Here is a 21,684-nt window from a genome sequence, read left to right on the forward strand (position 1 = left end):
TGTTTTTCTAAAAGGACCACAACATACAAAAAGTGGAATGTAATTAAAGCCAATAAAGAAACCCAACAAAAAAACCCACTTACACACATTATACTACATCTTGCTGAGAGCAAATTGTACCTTCTTGCTAATTAAAGTCTTTAAAGCTGTAAGCTGAGACACATTTACATCATGTACTCATGTGTGCACAATCAAACAGCATTTTTACAGGACTTTCAATAGGTCTGCCCATGATATGGACAAACTATTATATATGTTTCTCCAAATGCACTGTATGAAGGTCTAAACTTGGGAATAAACCAACACAGATCTTTCATTTTACATCTGTTTGTGTTCCATCCTCCACAAACAAACATACCACAAGTCACTGACTTCCCACTGACAAAGCATATTCTTAAAGACGTGAAGCAGAGAACCATTTCTTGTATGCTTCGCAAATGTGCTACTTGTGTTATATATACATAGACCTGGTGCCATTTTATGTAAAGTGGAGCGCTGGTGTAAAAGACTGCTTCTAATTTCTCCAAAACTTAAAACCTTATTGAGATGCTCGTTTGTTTCTTCCTTCTTTTCTTTCCTCAATTCTCTTTTCCTTTGACCCTGATATTGACTGACTGCACCATCACTGAAAGAGCAGAGCTTGACTTTCCTTATGTCAAAACTGTGTAACTGTGCGTGTGTGTTTGCCATCCATTCTCCAAAGAAGATCGTTAATCTCAGGAGATGTGAACCACACACATACGCTGCTGTCTCATCACCTGAGGTTCACTCCAGGGAGCCTTCCATGTGTGTCATCCAAGCACTTTGCCTGGGGCAGGTTAGGAGGTGTCTCTGGAGAGGTATGCTCCACACTGACACACACGCACACGTGCGCACACAAAAACGTTGGAGGTGACAAGGTGACGCTATGTCTCTGTGATACCTGGTCTCTGTCAAAGCTCAGTGACAACCGGTCACCTCTGACTTGACACGACTGCTCGCACACACGTTGATGTGTAAATGAACTTGGGCTTGTGCACACAGAGATGCGCATGATATAAGCTACTCTATCACACCAAACAATGATATTTTGAAAGTGCAGCATTTTGCACATGAATGTCAGATGTCAATCATCATATTTAGTTTAATACACATGCATTAATAGTAATCTTTCTTTGTCTGCACCCAGAGCTCTTTATACCCTGCTACACTCTGTGTTGGATGACAGAGAATCCAAATGGAAAGCGACACTATCTGTGTTCTTTTTTACCATCTATACTGTTGGCATGTTAAACTGTATACATCACTATGCTTTCTAGGTACAACTGTTTATTTAGATGGAAACTGATATTATATCTAATTTGGGTCTAAAGCTGACAGTGTGGCTACCCCACAAGCACATTTTGTGGCTAGAGTAAAGGCTTCCTCTTTAACTGGACTGTTTGCACACTGCACAATGGACAAAACCACTGAGGCTGACACAAGCTCATTGAATATATAGCAGCACCCTGTATCTCACAGAAAATAATCAAATGCCTTATAACGATGCACAAAAACAAAATATTTAGACGTATATATATATTTTCTCGCACACCATGATTAGTTCAAGGTGCATATACCTACTCTGTGTGTCTGTGTGTGTGTTTGCATTTCACTTAACCATTGCCTTGGTAGTTAAGCCCTGCCTGTGTTTGCGCTTCCTAGAGAAACAACCTTGAAATGCGACATATGTTCAAATTCACCTTTCTGAACTTCACAAATCAAAGCAAGACCACTAATAATAAGCTCCTGTCAGTTTAGAAAAGGGGAGATTGTGGGGGTTAAAACCAAAAAAACAAAAACGTATATATGCACAAACATACACGCTCCCAATCACACACCGCCAATCATTAACAGCTAAACTAGGGGTCATACTTTGCAGCTGCTCTTTCTGGATAAGATAAGACTTTGCTGCTGTGAAAGAGACACTGTTGTGTGTTCTTTTGTGTGGATTTATGTCTGCATCTTTGTCTCTATCTGCGCTTGAAAACACCTGTTCAAACAAAGCTTTAGAAATATTACTGAATAAATACATTTTATATATACAGTAACCAGCCATCTGTCTGTTATAAGGTTGTAAAGGACTCTGTTGGGGTCATTGACTTCAATGACTTGAATATAATAAATCAAAGAACTTCATTGTCTCTATTGTAGTTTAGTAATACATGCTGTGGGTCCTACTGCCATGTAGATCCATGTGCTTTCAAGAGGTTGAAAGTTTTCCTGAATTTCTGTAATTCTTTGGATGCCACCGATGCCCAGATCATCAAGTTACAGACCCCTGGGCACAAATGTTTAGTGGACCCTAGCCAACTTCTTTTAGTGGTCACACTGTTTTTCTTTTCTCAGTAATCAGACATATCATACAGGAATGTTGACATCCATGTACACAGAGTAGTTTGAAATGAAGGGCACTGTGCCTTACTGAAAAAATAAAAAGTAACCATCACAATACAACTTCACAACAATCTCTAAAAACTTCCAGGCCATGCACTGGGATTCTCCTTTAGAAACATGAACAGGTAGGAACAGAGGCTTCACTGCTCATCACTGCTTTTGTTACCTGTTGAATTTCAGGACCCAGCCTGCTGGGCTGGGGTCAGCATTCACTTAGTTTTAACATCACTCTCGGTTCTTGGCTAGTTTAGCGTTAGCATGCTATCTGTGCAGGTGTTTGCAGAGAGCTAAATTTGTGTGAGCAGTGTAAAGTAGTTGTTTCATCCCTGGATGCAGTTTGTACTTTACCATCATGTTCTTGTCCTTTTGTGCAATAAAATTAAAAGTAATGTTCATATCTACACTGCGGACTGCACAGCTGCTTTCTTCTTCCAGCACACAAACCGAAATCAGTTGATTGTAGCGCAGTGCAAGTGGAACTGATATACTTGATTGATAGGCAAGCAGGTTAACATTTCCAAGAAACTGAACTACTGGGAACCCATCCCTACTTCTCATCACTGCCTTTGTTGCCTGTTGAAGATCTGGCTCTGGCTGCTGAGCTGGTCAGTATACAATCAGCTTTAACGTCATTCTGAGTTCTTTGTTAGCTTTGTGTTTGCATGCAGTCAGTCTAGATGCTAACAGACAGCCAAAGTTGTGTTAGTAGTATAATGCTGTTGTTTCTGTCCTGGATGCAGTTTGCATTAAACCATCGCACTTGTTTTCATTTCATGAAGATATGGCATGCAGATAACTGAAAACACAATGACATAATTGTAAATGAAGTTGCGGTTGAGAGTAGAGATGGCACGATACCACTTTTTTATGTCCGATACCGATACCGATATCATAAATTTGGATATCTGCCGATACCGATATGAATCCGATATAGTGTGTTTTTTAATCAGTAAAACTGTTTTTTTAATATCTTGCTGCTTTTTGTATAAGTTCATACTCAAGTTAAAAAACAACAACAACACTAAAGCTATTCTGTTATACCTGTATGTAAAAAAAAAAAAACACACTGCACCCAAAATATTTCATAGATCAGCAACACTGATCAATCTAATAAAGTTAAACCTACCCCCATCCTCCCTATTCTGGTATTTTAAAGAGTACTTAGCAGAAATATTAAGCAACCTAACTAATAGGGTTGCAAACTCCCAGCAAAAGAAAATAGGGAACCACCCTCTTCCTCATGATGCTTAATCAATGAGGAAGACTTTAATCAACTTTAATTTGATGCAGGGTGAAAAATATTCACAGAAATAAATTATTTTTCAAGAATAATTAAATAGATTCAACATCTTTCTTCAACAGAATTGCAGACTGCACAGATGGTACCTTCCTAAAGGAAAAAGTACTACTACTAAAAAGTACTAGGGTATATTAGACTTAACAGTTACTATATACAGTAATGGACTTCTATACATTTTACATCAGATTAAAACTTTGGGTGTAAGATTCAGATAATTATTAAATAATTAAAAGCTAGATATTTTAAATGAGAATAAGAAAGAAAAGTATGTCTTTGTGCCCCCTTTTGCCTGTTCATGCCCTATCGGCCCCCCTGGCTAAACTTTGCTAGATCCGCCCCTGCACAGTTACCAGCCATCAGCTGCATAGAAAAAGATCCTGGTCTAGAAAGTAATATTAAATAAATTCTAACAACAGCTTATCAAGCTTAATAGTGCTGCTGTTGTTCAGCCGCTGGTTTCCTCTTTCTGGTGAGAAGTGGGCCAAAAACAAAGAAGAGGGCCGGACTCGCGACAGAAAAGCCGATCAGCTGATCATTAAGCAGTTTCACGATTGAAGTAGCAGCAGGAGAGAGAGAGAGAAGAGGCAGTTGCTCTATATATCGGTTGTTAAGCTTAACGCGGGAATGCTTTACAAACATTCAGAGATGAACTTACACACTTGCTTTACTTCTCTCTGAGATAACTTCCTCGGAGATGAACTGTTTGCTAGCAGGCTACAAATACACGCAGCCGCTCTATCACGTGACCACACTGCTCCGGCTCGCCATGTCGCCAAGTTTTGTGAGGTGCTTTTTTGATATTTAATGGATCGGATTACATTTTTTATTTCTCTCCGATATCCGATCCAGTAATTTAGGTCAGTATCGGACCGATACCGATACGTAATATCGGATCGGTCCATCTCTAGTTGAGAGTGGTATTTGCTCTTGCAATTAATACGAAATCATTATATTTAGCAACTTAACACATTACATTACTAAAGACTGTAGAGTGACTACTAACATGTTACTTTGGAACATTTTACACCCACCATTTAGGTATCACTTTTTTTCTTTTTTCTTCTATCATGCCCTTTTCAGTCCTTTTGGAAGTGCTGAAATACTCTTCCAAAGCTAGCTGACTTTGGGAGAGACAACTAGCCTCAGCAATATATGGAAGAAAGGGGCAGGTTGTACATGGGCCCCGTGACATGTGCCCAGAATGCCCATTGGATAAACCCAGATGCCACAGTGGTGAAGCAGAGGGGGAAAATCCAAGGCCATTCCAATATTCGGGTTATATCACCATCCATTAGTTTTTGTTGTGTTCAGCTCTTTACAGAGTATAACATAAAACAGTGTTATTCTTGTTGTGCTCAAAAGAATAACACAAAATCCTTGAAAAAAGTATTTCAGCCTTGCCGCCGGCCCAGGCCCTTCTTATATAATGGTCTTCTCATTTCACTGATTACATCCTTTCACAGCTACTTAAGGAGGCAGGTATGTGGTCCATCTGCAGACTCTAATTCAAGTAGCATGCATTGTCAGAGTGTAATTATAAACATCCGATCCACTGGTTATCTTGATTAACTCTTGCGCAACCAACATCAGGCAAAGTAACCATGCAGATTGCTGTGTGGATGTGCACATTAAAGTGATGAGCTTCTGTTTAGTATTCCACGCTCTCTGCTAGTTTGTGGAGTGAAAATAATTAGGAGTGTTAGAGATAGTGACATGCCTGAGATGCATAGGAACACAGAGTTCATTCATTTCCATGAAAAATTGTGGAACAATTAAAACCTTTCACGTTTTTTTACATCGCTGACACCCTCCAGACATCCATTACCACCACTCGCCTCACTACATGCTTAATACTGCAGTTGTGGCTATTTCTTTTGGAAGATTGCAATAAAGGTCAACCATGGCTGGGATGAACAAAAAAAATGTGGTAGTGGGAAAAGCATAACTGTTAATTTAATTGTGTTTGTTAATGCTGGTGATTATGTTTCCCAGCTTCACTCTACAGCCCATCATATTTTCATAAGTGATTTCATCATTAAACTTTGTATTTTCCTATTTGCCATTCTGGGATTTCCATTACTTATATTCCACTTATATCTGTACTCTTCGGTTTTTTAATTATTTATCATGAACATTCACGTATTTAATTATTAAAAGGCCAGTATTTTTTAATAGATCAACTACTGTTATGATTCAAAGTTCAAGCAGAGTAAAGTATCCCATATGGAAAAGATATATATAGATCTTATATAGTTTGTATCTGTCTTGTGTGAAACTTGTATGAAAAGCATACAAGAGTGAAAACAGATATAAGATCCCTTGAAAAATTATATAAATGAAACTTGTATGTTTTGGATACTTATTAAAACAATATATGAAAGTAATGAGAAAGTGGCCACTTTCATGAGTAAATCATATAAGTTTTTACTATTTCTTTCCATATGAGATAAGCAGGGTTTGTGACAGCCGGGCAGTATAACACCTTCATCAATATTTAAGTATGGGAAGATTTAAGTTTTCATGATACCGACTGAATGCACCCCGAGTGGGTGGCTGACCATATGGTGTCAGTGTTCTGAATAACAGATGACCTCAGATCAGATTTATATTCGGGAGGGAGATGGGGCGAGAAAGGAAAGAGAGACGGGGTTCTTTGGCAACAGTGTTCACCTAACATTCATGCCAATAAAACAAAGTGGGCTTGAGAGTAGAGAGAGGGAAAGCGCTCCTTCTCTGCAGAAAGCAGAGAAGGAGCGCTGAATGACAGATGGGTAAGAAGAGAGAGTGCACACAGAAAGAAGAAAGACGAAGGAGAGTTAAAGAGCTTTTGCTGCTCTGTAGCCAGTATAAAGACAGAAATACCAAGTTCCTGATGCAATCTAAGACCCAAGCAAAATTCAGTTTGTACTTCAGTGAAAACCTGACATTTCTATAAGTCTTATTTAAGTGGCAGGATATTCAGAAGCTTTGAATTCCACCTTTTTTTCTTTCATATTTTCAGCCTTATGTTTACGTTTATTTTTACCATCTTACCCATTGGTTAAAGTACCATTTCAAGTCATATTATATTTTAAGTGTAATGTAACACAGGATGTAATGTGTGCTAATGTATTTTCTTACATGTTTTTATGCTTAACTTCATTTAATTGTGGTCATTCTATTTGGTTCAAGTAAATTTGGATCTGGGAGGGGCAGGGAGAGAGAGCGAGAGAGAGAAAAGAGAGAGAGAGGGCGAGAAAAGTTAGTGAAGTGAAAAATGGAGGGAGGAGTTGAGTGAGAGAGAGAGAAAGTGTGTGAGAAGGAAAGAGTGAGGACAGACAAAGGAAGTTGGGGGCTTGGGGTGTGTGCAAAAAGAACACCTGTTGAGACTGGGGTTGGCACGCGACCCACTCCGACTCGCGTGGCAGCTGCACCTTAGTGTAACAATGGCAGTAAAAGAGAGAGACGGAGAAAGCGAGAGGAAAGTTTGAATGCACTACTTATCCTTTTAGGTCGTGCGAACCTCTGTTTGTGTGTGTGTGTGTGTGTGTGTGTGTGTGTGTGTGTGTGTGTGTGTGTGTGTGTGTGTATGTGTGGCATGCTAATGTTTACAGAGAAGGTAAGGGGGGGGCAGAGTGAAAGAAAGACAGATAAGTGTGCCAAGAAATTGACGTGTATTTATGTTAACTGTGAAACCAAAGCTAGGTGAAAGGTTGCATTTATATTTTAGAATAGAATAGAATAGAATAGAGTAGAATAGAACAGAATAGACAGCACCTGCTCAAGGTACTGAATGAGGTGTTAGATTTAAAAGGTTACCAGCTGTCCCTCCAGGTGCACAGAGCTCCCAAGAGTTTGTTGGAAGAGAGGAAAATGTATGAAGAAGATATACTACCCTCGAAATTGTTGTCTGTAATTATTATTACTACTGAATTTGTACCAGCCACAACAGACTCAAGCTGAAATGTGTGTGCTTTTAGCTTTAAACTTGTACAGTAAATGGTCATTCCTGGGCTAAAGCACAGCGGCGTCTATAGCAAAGAGTGAAACTGCATCGTGTTGTCCCACATTTCCATATTAAAAGACGCATCATGGCAAAGTGTGAGTTTACGAGTTAACATTCTTATATCCATTGCAGTTCTGCTCCATGAACACACAAATTGGAGCCCAATTACCCACTGCTTTACTTGGATGCACTGCAGATACGAGGCCATATTGAATATAATTGTATCCAGTGAAATGCATCCAGTAACTCTGGCGACTGTACTTTCATACTAATTTCCCTGTGGCGGTCTAAGTCACCTCTGACTCCACTTTCATTAAGACACTGAACATCTGATCAACTCTCCTGGTCTCTCTCTGTTACAAAGACACTTGGCACTATTTTTTAAAAATTATTATTTAGATAGATTTTTTTTTAATGTGAAGAAACAGGCGTGCTCCCCTGGAAGCCAGAATCATTAAAGTGGTGACTGATTTCAATCTTTTTTTTTTTTAACACCACCATATTGCTTCCATTTCCAGTTAATTCCACAGCCTGTTCTACCTCAGTGCAGTCTGTTTTACCTTATTCCAACATACCCGCAGATACACGTTCACTCTGCACAACAGTATCGCTTGGATGCCTCCCTGTCGCACAGAGACATTATGTAATTCACCCCTGGTAACTGTATTCAATGCTGGGGTTGATCTCTTTTTACTCTCCCTAAATTTTCTGCAGCACAGACCGAGACAGGGTCCTCTCCGGCTATGCGACGCCATCTAGCGTCACTCCTAACTCCGCATTGTAGTTTAAAGCCTTCCTACGTCCTACTCTCATCTGTCTCTTTTCATTTATGTGACTCATTACGTTTAAAGTAGATTAAACCACAAATTGTCATACTGGGTGAACTGGATGCCCCGAGAAAACAGAGCCTACTACGTGCTGTGATTGCTTTAGGATGATAATATGTCCACAAGCAAAAATGTTTTTTTTCTTCTTACCCAGATACTTTTTGCGCACCTTTATTAGGTGCATGTGTTAAGATTTAGGAAAACAAGATAAAATGATGCTGTCTGTTGGCTTTCTGTTTTTGTACACACGTTTCATCTGATTGTGGTTAAAACTGGGCACACTCTGACCTTGCGCTGTGCCGTGCGTTTCTCACTCACCGGTGCGTACTGAGTGTCAGTTTTGAGCTGTGTGTGCGTGTGTGCGCGAACGAGAGAGCGAGAAAGAGAACAAGCGCTCTCGCAGGCGGTTAATACGCACACACATCGCACACACAGCCTACTTCTTCTTTTTTTTTCTTTTTTTCTCCCTCCTCGCTCCTCTCTTTCTAGTGCGCTGGAGAGGGTTCGTTCGATATGTGTTATGTGACAAAAGACCGCCCAACCCCGCCTCGGAGAGAGAGAGAGGAGTGAAAGCAAAGCAAAGCATATATACAGCTTGGCTGTCTTGGAGTCTTTATTCACACCAGCCAAACTATCATGTCAGTCTGCTCGCACGGTGACCACCTGTAGGCAAACTACCTCCAATTAAACTAATTATCGCATGTTTCAGTCAGTCGTTAGAATGATAATCAGTTTAAATGAGTGATCCCATTATAATATAGCCTGCAGTATACGCCAGATAACCTCAGAGTGTGTCATCTTTAGCATTGCAGGCACACGGCAATGGACCACTGTATCAACTGGCTTTATTATAGGTGCGCACCATGCACAATATCTTCACTGTCTGTGTGAGGATAGTGGAAGAAAAGGAGGCTGGTTAAAATAGAGCGCGTGGCTTTTGTGCCGTCTCGGGCGCGCTGGTACAAACTGCACTGTGTTTAAACGGCCATATGGTTAAGTATACTTAGCTTTCCTATAGCAAGGCTACATGTTAATGATATACACATGGGCTGGTGGTGAGAGTCGGCTGGAGGGGAGGGGGGGTGTTCATAACATAAGCCAATGTCTCTTTAAAAAAAATGAAGTTTCTTGTTGTATTCTGGAATGAGGTCAGACACGAGGCTCCTCATTGCACGCGCTGATTATTATTAGATTCCATTTTTGGCCAATCGGCGCCGAGGTGGGCGTGAGTCTGGCGCGGAGGCAGGCTAGCGACAGGATTTCATTGGTGGATTTTTATCGCCGTTGTATTACGGGAAGGAATAAATGCAAGTAAGGGGGCCGGGCCGTGAGGGCTGCTTGAAACGCGAGTGTAGTTGATGGGAGGCGGACAGTGTAACTCGCTCTAGCTGCTTTTTTCTCCCTTACACAGCATGCATGGCTTTTGTTTCTGATGCAGAGAAAAGCACTTACCCTACACACTGTACTTGGGAGCCCTTTGTAAGTGCCCGAGCGCACAGTGTGGCACCCGGTCTGCGCTCTGCAGCTGCATAGACTGTGCTCAGTGGCCCCCACGGCTAAACTGTTTTTTTATAACAGAAGGGGAGACTGAGAGACTGATTACAGGGTACACAGTGGAGACTGGGCTACCATCCGTGCTGTTTTAAACGCCAACAGAAGCTGGAAATTAAACTTTTTTTTCTTTTTACGCATCTAGCCCACTGAGGCTACTCTGGACTGAAGTGTTGCCGAGTTTACTGCGCATCTCAGGAGTGAATTATTTCTTGCACTGGCTTTTACTCGGCTCAAACTGTGAAGAGGAGGAGAGAAAAGAGCTGAGTTTGCTTTAATAGTGAATCAGAGGAGCAAGGAGAGAGGGAGAGAAAGAGCAAGCACACCGCTCTCCCCCTCTGTCTGCACAGCTGGGCAGCATGGTGCAGAAAATGAGCCACACAGAGAGCACCACCGAGGCGCTGTCCTTCTTCGCCGGGGACTCGAGCTCCGACTCCGGGGCGTGCATGGACCTTGAAACGGCCGCTTCGCCTCTCTCCCCGGGCTCCACCGCTTCTTCGACAGCCGGCGACAAGTTGGGAGACAACCCGGCGTGGTGTAAAACTCCCAGCGGTCACATCAAGAGACCCATGAACGCGTTCATGGTGTGGTCCCAGATAGAGAGGAGAAAAATCATGGAGCAGTCCCCGGACATGCACAACGCCGAGATCTCAAAGAGGCTGGGGAAGCGGTGGAAACTGCTCAGAGACAGCGACAAGATCCCCTTCATCAGAGAGGCGGAGCGGCTCAGGCTCAAGCACATGGCGGACTATCCCGACTACAAGTACCGGCCAAGAAAGAAGGTAAAATCGAGCGCATCCAAGCCCGCAGGAGAGAAGGGGGAAAAGCTCAACTGTAGCTCCAACAACACCAGCACTAAGACGTCCTCCTCTTCGAGGAAGAACGGATCCAAATCACCCAGCAGCAGCAGCAGCAAACCCCACAAATCACTTTTCGGGAGCAGCAGCAATAGCACCAAAGCATCAGTGTTTGCCTCTGAGCACCCAGCAGAGCACCACCACAACTCTCTCTACAAGTCCAAGTCCGTCTCCTCCTCAGTAGCCAAGCAGATACCTGATGGCAAGAAGCCCCGACGAGTATACGTGTTGGGGAGCAGCGGGGCTAGCTTGAGCGTGAGCCCGGCGTCTTCCGTCGTGGTCCCGGCCAGCCCGACGCTCAGCAGCTCGGCGGACTCCAGCGACCCGCTCAGCCTGTACGAGGACGCGGCCAGCGGCAGAGAGGAGGGTGCCGACTCCCCCGGCAGCAGCGGCAGCTTGGGCGGCTCTTCGGAGCGCCACGGTGGGCACACGTACAGCAGTCGGCGGGCTTCCTCGCCTACCCCCTCCGGCTCTCACTCCTCCGCCTCGTCGCACTCCTCCTCGTCCTCTTCGGAGGACGAAGAGTTCGAGGACGACTTGCTCGACATCAACCCGAGCCCCAGCTTTGATAGCATGTCGCTGGGGAGCTTTGGCTCCTCGGTGCTGGACAGGGACTGGGATTTGAACTTTGAGTCCGGCTCCGGAGGGTCCCACTTCGAATTCCCCGACTACTGCACACCCGAAGTCAGCGAGATGATCTCCGGGGATTGGCTAGAGTCCACCATCTCCAACCTGGTGTTCACGTACTGAGAAAGGCAAGAAACGTCAGGTAACGTCCTGAAAGCAAATTAATAATAATAACGAGAAGAAGAAGAATGAGACCACAAACAGAAACGGGGACATAAGTGGGCGCAATAGTTTGTGTTATAGATTTAACTGCATCGGACTATTAAAGCCCCGCTGAAACTACCCCCCAGTCCTTTCTCGCCCCCCAAAATAGGCAAGAGGCTGCATATCCTTGGAGAGCTAAACTTTAAAGCAAATAAATGCCTTTCCTAGGCTACTTTTCTTTGGATGCGTCGACTGTGGGACTTAATACCAACACGACAGTGAAGGGGGTGAAGAAGAAGAGGAAGTGAGGAACTGAAAACGCTCAGTCGTGGACTGTTTTGAACTGAACAACTTTACTGTGATTGATTTGCACGTCGTTCACTTAATCAATGTTGTTGACGATTTAGCAAAAGAAAGAAAGGAAAAAAAAGAGACATTTTGCAACTTTTTACCAATCGCCAGGTGAACTTCACCACTAAAAAGGTACAGAAATGGGACTGCCGTGCGACATTTTTTGTTGTTGTGGTGTGTCACTAAAGAGGGATTTAAAAAAGAAAAAAAAAAAGTGAAACCAAGGTGGGTTGGAGTTTTTTAAATTTTTTTTCTAAGTCGACTATTTTCTCAAAAAGCAAAAGGAAAAAAAAAACACGTTAAGCATGATAGCCTACTTTGTTCCTATCTTGTGCTGAGATTTTTTCTGTGAGACTGTCGAGCAGTTTAAAAACTAGTATTAGGGTTATTTAAATGGATAGGTGGCGCTCGCTTCGGTTCTTCTCTTTAAAAGAAAGAAAGGAAAAAAACGGACATTGAAATAATCACCAGCTGTTGTAATTTTTCAGACTTCAGGATTCAAACGCAACTTCAAATCTGTGCTGAACTTTATACACATGTTCTCTATGATTCAGGACCAAAATTCTTTTAATGTTTTCAAGATTTTAACTATAGAGAAATCCTCACCGGTTTCTCTCTCTTCTTTTCCCCTTTTCTCCTCCATCCTATGAGCTTTGTTTTGTACATGTATTCAGATGCCATTTTATATGGGATGTTGTATTTATATACTGGGCCAAGCATTTTTGACTTGATCATTTTTTTTAATTTCTTGTATACATGATCTAGTCCTGTATTATTATTATTTTCTTACACGATTGTTTGTCAGTATGTCTGTGTCTGTCACATTTCCTTCTCAGGCGAAGGGCTAGAGTTTAAAAAAACACAACTTTTGATTTCTTTTTTTATATTTAAATGTACACACTTTTGGACACTTAAAAAGAGAGGAAACAGTTTGATTATTTTCTCAGTGTATTTTTGTACAAATCTATATAGAAAGTGGGGGAGTCAACAATCGGTGTGTGTAGCCTACTAATACAGCTGTATTGGATTTTCTAATTTTTAATACCACCGGCAGGCTGCTTTTCATGCTGCCTTCAAGTGCTTACAGTAAGCTCGTGTGCTCTAAGGTTTTGTTGCCTGTCCAAACGTTTCCCCCATTTTTTTTCTCTTTTTTTCTTTCGCAAAAACAGGCAACAAAACAGACCTTTTAACCGCGGTGCCAATTGTTTTTGATTTTAGAAATCAAAGGCACCAAACTACATTTACCTAGTGACGAAATAAAGGAGCCCTCGTGGCTCAGGTGTGTAATTCATGTTTTACTTCAGTAAACAGGCAAACTTTGCGTGTCTTTTACCAGCATATGCTCTTAAGACTTCTCTGATATCCAGTCCCTAAATATTTCAATATCCTGTATCGACCGTAGCCTGCAGGCATGACATGCTTAACTTCTAAGGATTTAATTGCGATTTGCCCGACAGCACTTGAAAGCAGCATCAGCCTTTGTATCAGCCTACCTTCGACGTTTACAGTGCCAGACTGCAGGCTCCTTAAAGACACAGGAACGCATTGTTTCTGCAGGCTATTTCTGTGGGCCATGTGGGTTTAAGAGCATCACTATCTTGAGCAGCCACTTTGCTTTTGCATTTCCTGTCAAATATCTTGCCTGTGACGACAACAACAAGGAGATTGTAGCTTTAAATTTGACTTATTTCTTGATGTTTTCATTAACTGATGTCACATTTGCCAATCAACCACTGGATTGAAATAGCACTAGCGTTGCAGCAAGTAAACAACAAGGATGATAACATCAAGCGTATTCAAATTTCAGACTTGAGTTCTGCAAACACCTACTTGTACTGCGTTTCTCATTGTATTTGAATATATAATCTTTTCTACTTGTGGGCTAACTATTAGCTAATAATTGTTTTAGTATCTTTATGGCATGGTGAATAGCATTTGTATTTCAGATTCAGGTTATTAGCTGTTGTGTTTTTCAGAAAAAAATGGAAAAAAATGAGGAAAAGCGATGAAACGTGAACTCGGTCTTTGTATATTTGACTGTATCATAAAGCAAAAAGATTGTGTGTTTATGTACGTTGTTGCTATCGAGGACAGGCACTGTCTAGAGCTGCCATCTTTTACACATCATTACCTACATTCGAGGTGGTCAGTTCAGACTGTTTTTTTTATATATAAATATGAAAGCATTTTTAAATATATTAACTTTATTTTTCATCCATCCTGTGCAATATGATGTGTAGAATTATCATTTATTGTCTCTAATCATGCCATAAACAAAAGTACCCACCCTCTTTTTGAGTCTCAGAGAAAAGGGGCGGGGACTCATGCCAGCTAAATTGTGTCCATTCACTGCCTGTCAGATTGTTGATACAAACTTGTGTACAGAACTTTTTCAAGGAAGGAAATAAATATCAGCTGGAACTGAAACTCAACAGCTTTTTTCTTTATTCATGAGTGTTTTTTTTAATCTCTCTTTCAATGCCATGAATACCCAAGACATGATACATTTGTGTTATTATGTTCCAAGTTCATCTCCTAACAGTAGTAGTCCAAACTGTGTTTAACTATTACATTATATGTTGTTAAGTGTTTTCTATTAGAAGATGAAGGTTTTTACTCACCACTTCAGCTGCTTTTAATTGGCTCTTCTATTCTTTTATTCTTTTCTCCCCAAGTTAATCAAGCCATGGTTTACTTGGGGAGAAATGGACAACTGAAAGCAAACGTTTGCAATGCGGGCTGAAAATAACTTAAGTGCTCAAAATAACTTGAGTAATGAGCATTAACTGCTTTTGGGGAAATCCACTCCAGCGGTGTGGCAACACGCTCCCCCACCAAAAAAACTACTATTTACATAATTTTAAGAGGCAAGCAAAAATGGTTGTGAGGTCTGCAGTGTGAAAGAAAAGTGGTTTAGCGAAGAATTATTCAAATATTGTGTTGTAAACTTTCTCAGCTACTGTGACAATTGCACATTAAGTCAGTTTATATTAGCCATGTCTGCACATCGCAGGGACTATTATTTAAGTTTCCTCTTAATTCGGTGTAAATGCCTCATTCATATAAGAAACTTTCTGAAAACTGGCTCAGCTCAAAAAAGCACACACACTTTAAATTCTAGTCACCACAAAATGGGATGGTTTGGTTTGGAAAGAGTTTTGTAGCAGGTGTTAGCATCCCTAGAGTCACTGTCCACTTTATTCTGTAAATAAAGCTTAAAAGGCGATGCTCTTAACCCCTTTGTGACATAAGTTTGATGCTGGAGTTAAGTGGTATGGAAGCTTTACGTTAGGATTCAAGTCTACATCAGATATTCAAACGTGTAGATTTGTTTATTTAAATTTTTTGTATAAATGACATGACCTTTTTCTGTATTTACTGTTTTTATTCTATTTGCACATCACCAAGAAACCGCATGAAAGCTGCACTCGTCTGTTCAAGCACACATGTAAAATTGATTTATGCCTCTATAGTTTAAAATTCTAATGCATTATGCATAACTTAAAACCACGCTGCTACTGGGTCAAAGCAGAAAATAGTTTAGCGTCACTCGTATCGAACAGAATACACAAGTCGTATTCCCAGCAGCGCTAAATCATGACGATTAACAATGACCTCAGAGTATCTTTTGGTGTTGCTACAATGTTACTTCTGGAGTTCACGTGAATTTTTTTAATAATAAAAAACAGAACAGATAACATTGAATGGACAGAACGCTCTTTATCCCTGAATATTTAATAAAACAACCTGGTAACTGGAAAACTGTTAGAAAGATGATGCAAGAATACAACCTGAAAAGGAAAACATGAATTGCCTGCTGCACCCCTCCTTTATTTCCCCCTCAAACCTCCCTTGGATAATACATTAAAGAAAACACACCCAAGCCAAGAACTGATCATGAAAAGCGATCCACAGCCATTGCAACTGACCAAAACATGCCTCAAGCAGTTAGGGCAGGTTTGCCTAAGCACCTTATTTCTTCTATATAATAGCACACTGCTTATTTACATCATTAATCAAAGACATACACATACTAAGACCACCTTAAGTGACTGAATGAAGGCAGCTCATTAGTGAATACATAATTATCTTCATCCAGGATATGTCTATTCTATTCTATTCTATTCTATTCCAGCCTGTTGTGCCGTTACGCTGGCATTCAGACTTGATTCAGTCATGATTTCCCTTCCCCCTCTCCCAGACAGACCCTTATTGTGGGGGAAGGGCTGTTTTAGCAGCAGTCAGCCAAGGGCCCTCCAGCGTAGCTGACAAGCATGTCTGTCTACAGTATGCGGATGTGTCTGTGTGTGTGCATGTGTGTGTGCGGGCATGTGCATCATACTACATGACATGGGTATTTTTTGACTGTATACTTAGCTCAAATATTAATGGTTTAATTTATTATTATCATTGTTATTATTATTATTAATTGTTGCTATTTCTCTTCTGTGCAGCTCAAAGCACACAGCGACTGGTTTTATTGCATAACAGTTTATTTTATTAAATTACTGTAAGTGTTCCAGGGTTATTAGTGTAACTGGTTTTGTGAAACTGTTATGTATGGTAAAAACACCAGCATGTTTAGGAGTTATCAGTTATTTTTATTGTCGTAATTAGATGCATCTTGATGCCCTTTTTCACTGTCTGATGTCAACTTTTAAATAAACGAGGAGTAGGTGTATAAAAAAAAAAAATCTGCATTGATTGTGGAAATAAAGTGAGCGTGTACAAGTGCATAAATCCATAGTGGATATCATGATACGACTGCTAACTATCTCCTTAATGAAATGCAGATATATGCATTTTATAGCAGCTTAATTAGTCGTGTTTTAAAACTAACCTTACACTGCAAATAAACAGTTATTTCAGCTGGCAGTTTTAGCACCCACTGCATATTTCCTATCTTAATGTCCCCATGATTGTGAAGCAATAATATCTGTACTGTTTGGTATAATCTTGCAAATTTCTTAAGATTTCCAGCACTTCTGTGTGTCTGTGTGTGTGTTAAGCTCCTCTAAGCTGTATGTAGCCTGTTCAGTGTGCAGTCTCATGCCTGGCTCAGCTGACTCCTCAGTGGGAGATGTGCAGGCAGCAGTCAGGGCAGAGCAGAGTGGAGCAGAACAGGCTGATTGCTGGAGTCAGTGGCCCAGTAAAACCACAGCAGGGGGGGATAAGAGCTCTGCCGGAGGGGGCAGAGAGGTATGACTGTATCTCTGTCTGTCTGTATATAATATATCCATCCTGAGCTAAACCCAAGGGGGTAGATGGTGTTGTTGTGGTGACGTGACTATATGACTATTTATCTGCTTTCTGTGATTTACCCCCCCCCCCCCCAATTATTTCTATGTGCAAATACCATTTGTTATAGTCGCTGTTAATACACAGATTTCCGTGAGGAGTAGCTCCTTCCTTTTATTATTTATTTGTATTTGTATGGCATATAAATGAAGGACACAGTAGTGGTGTTGTCGGCTATCTTTCGTTTTTTAAGTTTCTACCTAACTGGCTGTGTCTAGATGTTCCCAAAATGCATTCACTCACACACACACACACACAGACTTGTGCAAACCGGTGTATACAAAGAATGCTGCACACAAAAGCAGTATTGACTAGTACGCTGCTTTTTCAGGACCCAGGTCAGGTCCAATAGGCAGAGCCACAGAGGCTTTTTCTTCTGCCTGTGAACAGCAGTGTGGTTAATCACTGTCACTGCATGTATTTGCATTTGCATGTTTCCTGTTGTCCTGCGGGCTCCTTTCTTAGGAAACGTTACAGCCGGGACAAAGAGCTGCACATAACTGGGAGAAGGGAGACGTGATTATGACTTCTTCCCTGCCCCTGCTCATCTCCCTCTTCCCCCTCCTTCCAACACACCCACATGTAATACTACCAGCACTACCCTCCCCGACTGCAGTACCAAAAGCAGCTTTCCTAATGAAAAAAAGCCTGAAACTCTGAAACTCCTTTAATTTATTTATTTTTATTTCCCACGACATCTATACAGATTTACATTTCCTATTGGAAGGAGTTATACAACAAAGAGTAACTGATATTAAGGTATTGGTTAAGTAAAATTTCAAGTTAAGTTATAAAAACTAGAAAGTTTGCTCATGTAAATTAACTTAATCAAATAAATTAATTAAATAAATGAATAAATATTTATGTATTTACGGGGTGAAAAGATGCCTAAATATTCTATTTACGCATGTTTTGGTGTATCACTGTTACTGTTCTCCAAACTCAAAATAAAGCTTTTGCATAAGATTTGACGTAGCAGTAGCACAGCGGATCCCCGTCATTACAAGTCTAGAGCTACCGATATACACACACCACTTCATTCTTTATTAAAAATAAAATAAAATAAATGAATAAATAAAATAAAAATCATTTCCCCCCCTTTTTTTGGTCTCTTTCTTTGTTCCCCTGCTACTGCTGTCCAGACACAATGGTTGTCTCCACGCGGACGATACAGGAAAGTTTTTGTCAGCCAGCCAAAAGACAAGAAGAATGGAGGAAAAAAGTATTTCGGAAGCAAAGATTTTCTAGTGTGACAGTTTTATGAGGGTTTCTTTTGGTTGCCACTTGAACAGTGAGAGAGAGAGAGAGAGAGAGAGAGAGAATGCTCAGTGAAGAGCACCTTGCAAGCCAGTGCCACAAAGAGGCTTTAATGAATAAACAAACGCAAGAAGAAAAAAAATTGGGTAAAAAGAATAAACAGATATCCCACGACACAGACATATATAATTAGCTGCTTTGTAAAAAACCCCCAAAAACAACTTATTGGGAGTTAGTGTGTTTAAATAAAGTAAAATAGTAATAATAAGTATGATGATAGAACCCAACGCCGTGATCTTTATCACTCACACGGATCCACAGTGTACATTGTTGTGTGCATAGTTGTTTGACTTTGAGAGGGCGGGACTCTTTGGAGAGCGAAATGAACTAGGCGCGGCCAAAAAAGAGCCCCATCCATCTATCACACGTGTAGACAAAGGGGGACTCCACAACACAAAGCTAGATGTGCCCTCTCAAACTTTTTTTTTTTCCTACAACCGACAGCAGCGCGCGCACAGGAAGCCGACTGTCCAGGTGAGTTGTCTCCAAGCGGCACACTGTCTTTGCTTTCAAGCTTCGAGCGATTTTTTGGAATTTATTCCCAGTTAAAAGTTGCGGCTGTAGTTGGTGCGTCAGCGCTCAAACTTGAGCACAAAGCAGGAGGGAGAGGGAGAGAGAGCTAGAGAAATCGAGGCAGCAAGGAAGGAGAGAGAGAGAGAGGGAGCGAGAGGAGCGGTCCCCTGTTCCTTTGTCTGATGCGGGTCGCTTTGAGGAGAGAACTTGAGGGGGATGCTCACACACGCATCTCCATAACGCTCATTAACACTCAACTTGTGCTACTTAGAAGCAATTGTCAGGGAGCTTTCATGGAGTTGAGGCAGAGTTTGTGGGGTTGCTGTATTTTTTTTGTCTCTCGAGGATGTTGCGACACAAGACAAAGCCTGTCAGAAGTTTGCGGAGGAAAGGACCTTTTTACGCACGCGAGAAAAATCACAGTTGGCTGATGGATAGTTTGTAAATACTTCTTTTTTCCTTCTTAGTGCAGTAGTTTTATGACTGTTGTGTTTGCGCTCTTGCGAAGTTGTCGTTCTGCACTATGGGAATTCCGCGCAGTGCAATCAGGTGTAAAGTCTCCAAGAAACAAGAAACGGTAACACAGAATTAAACTTTTTTTTCGCACTAATGAGAAATGATGTTTATAGGCAACAAAAAAGATGCAATGACGTGAATCTAAAGCGAGCTCGTCTTGAAAATCTTTAAGAAACTTGTTAGAGTTTATTTGGAAATAGATCAACAGGTATAAGTCGCTGCAGCTTCTTTGTTAGGCTACTGTAAAGGCTCCTTTGTTCTCAGTCCATACAAAGAAAGCTAGCAGAAAGGAGCGCAGATCCACCAGGAAACAACTTTTTCTTTTCTTTTTCAAACTTGCAAAGTTAAATTTATGTGATATATAATTTTTAATTATGTTGTTTAATTCTAGTATTTCAAAGTGTTTGAATAGCTTTTATTTGCCTTGTTTTCTTTTAAAGAAGCAAATTCTCAGAAAATGTCAATGTGAATACATTTTATTGTTTATTGAGTTTTACTGTTAAGTTCCACCTTCATTTTTTAAAAATAATTTTTCCTTGTTATTTAAAAAAATAAAGTGGACACGATTTAAAAACAAACAAACTTTCTTTATGTTGTGAAGGTGTGGCCAAACAACTTGTGTGGATTTGAAGCATTCCACAGTGGAGTAGCTCGACCCTTAAACTTTGCATTAGTCAGCAAAGAGGAGAATTCACACCTACAGGATTTACATGTGGTTTGAAACCAAATTAGTTTGTTATTGTATATAAAGAAATATATATATTTACAAGTTTCTAAAAACAAATTCGACTCATACAGTTCATTCACTTTTACGCTGCTTATTCACTCCTAAAGTGCGAGTTTAATGTGATTTAGACTGGGATCCCATTTGAATGAGAAAAATGTGCTGTAGCTTTGACTGACTGCAATGCCTTTAACCTTTTTTCTTTTTTCTTTTTATTTGTCTGGGCACTGTCCTTAGGTGGGAATTTAAGCAATTTAACCAGTACAGTGCTTGCTTCTGATGGATTAAGAAAATAAAAAAGATGTGTAGAAAAAAAAACCACATGGAAGATGTACAGATTCACCTATCAAGCCATTTTTAAGATGAAATGAAGGATTAAGAGACTGTTCACTTTTCTTTTGGATGAACATGAAGACTTATCTCATGAGGATTTAGACTTCGGCAGCAGCAGCAGCGCCAGTCGGATTGTGTTTTAGGCACACTTGGAAATCTAAACCTCATGGAGATACTTTGAGGATTATAAAAGATGTGCATGTAGAATGCCACAATACAAGACGCGTCCTGGGCCAAAGTCCTTGGGATAGCAGGATATTGCTTTCCTGAGCCTTCTCAGCCCTCAGAATGGGTAGGTAATATTACTCTTTAGTGGGAGATGGTATGTGGCACTTGTTCAACCACTTGTTTGCAGGGCTGGTACATGTGTGAAATCCCTAGCACACGCAAGGACACACACACACACACACACACACACACACACACACACACACACACACACACACACACACACACACACACACACACACACACACACACACACACACACTATTTTCCAGCTACATTTGTCATCAGCTGTATTTTGTAAGGTGTTGTGTTGCCCCTGTACTGTAATCTGAGTTTATTTGTAATGCCATATATTATGTAGGCTTAAAGCTAAAATCAATATATAGTTGATAAAAGATTATTTTGAGGCAACCAGCTTGTCCTATCATGCCAGTCATTAGTCATTGCTCCCGAGAAACTAAGATAATTTTGGCATGGTTAAACAATGATGACTACCAATACTGTAAACTTGCAATTCTCGCAATGTCTTTTTGTATTCCACACTTGTTATGCATGGGGAAATTTCTTTAATAACACAGTGAATAACCATGAAATGCCCAAAGCACCATAATGAAGCTGGACGTTTAGTCCAAGTTTGTTGCACATGACCACTAGTCTGTATTGTAAAATAACGAGCTAAAAGTTCATCTGATGAGATG

At 40.7% G+C, this 21,684-nt stretch overlaps 1 protein-coding gene and 1 long non-coding RNA gene across 11 annotated transcripts in view; both read left to right on the forward strand.

The window, feature by feature from the left end:
* Nucleotides 1–9,836: 9,836 nt before the first annotated feature.
* On the forward strand, nt 9,837–14,484 carry sox4b (SRY-box transcription factor 4b). The gene has a single exon (XM_085177090.1). The coding sequence runs from the start codon at nt 10,438–10,440 to the stop codon at nt 11,683–11,685; it is 1,248 nt and encodes a 415-aa protein (XP_085033216.1). The 5' UTR covers nt 9,837–10,437; the 3' UTR covers nt 11,686–14,484.
* A 2,955-nt stretch (nt 14,485–17,439) lies between these two features.
* The window catches only part of LOC146507811 (uncharacterized), a 109,976-nt gene continuing 105,731 nt past the window's right edge, over nt 17,440–21,684 (forward strand). For 2 of the 10 annotated variants that reach the window (XR_014876816.1, XR_014876818.1), the window contains exons 1-2: nt 17,440–19,146; nt 20,663–21,050. This is a non-coding gene — a long non-coding RNA (uncharacterized LOC146507811). The other 8 variants (XR_014876817.1, XR_014876822.1, XR_014876820.1 and 5 more) reach the window with 7 other exon arrangements.

This window comes from Neolamprologus multifasciatus, chromosome 11 (assembly GCF_963576455.1).
Source record: "Neolamprologus multifasciatus chromosome 11, fNeoMul1.2, whole genome shotgun sequence".
Classification (NCBI taxonomy): Eukaryota; Metazoa; Chordata; class Actinopteri; order Cichliformes; family Cichlidae; genus Neolamprologus; species Neolamprologus multifasciatus.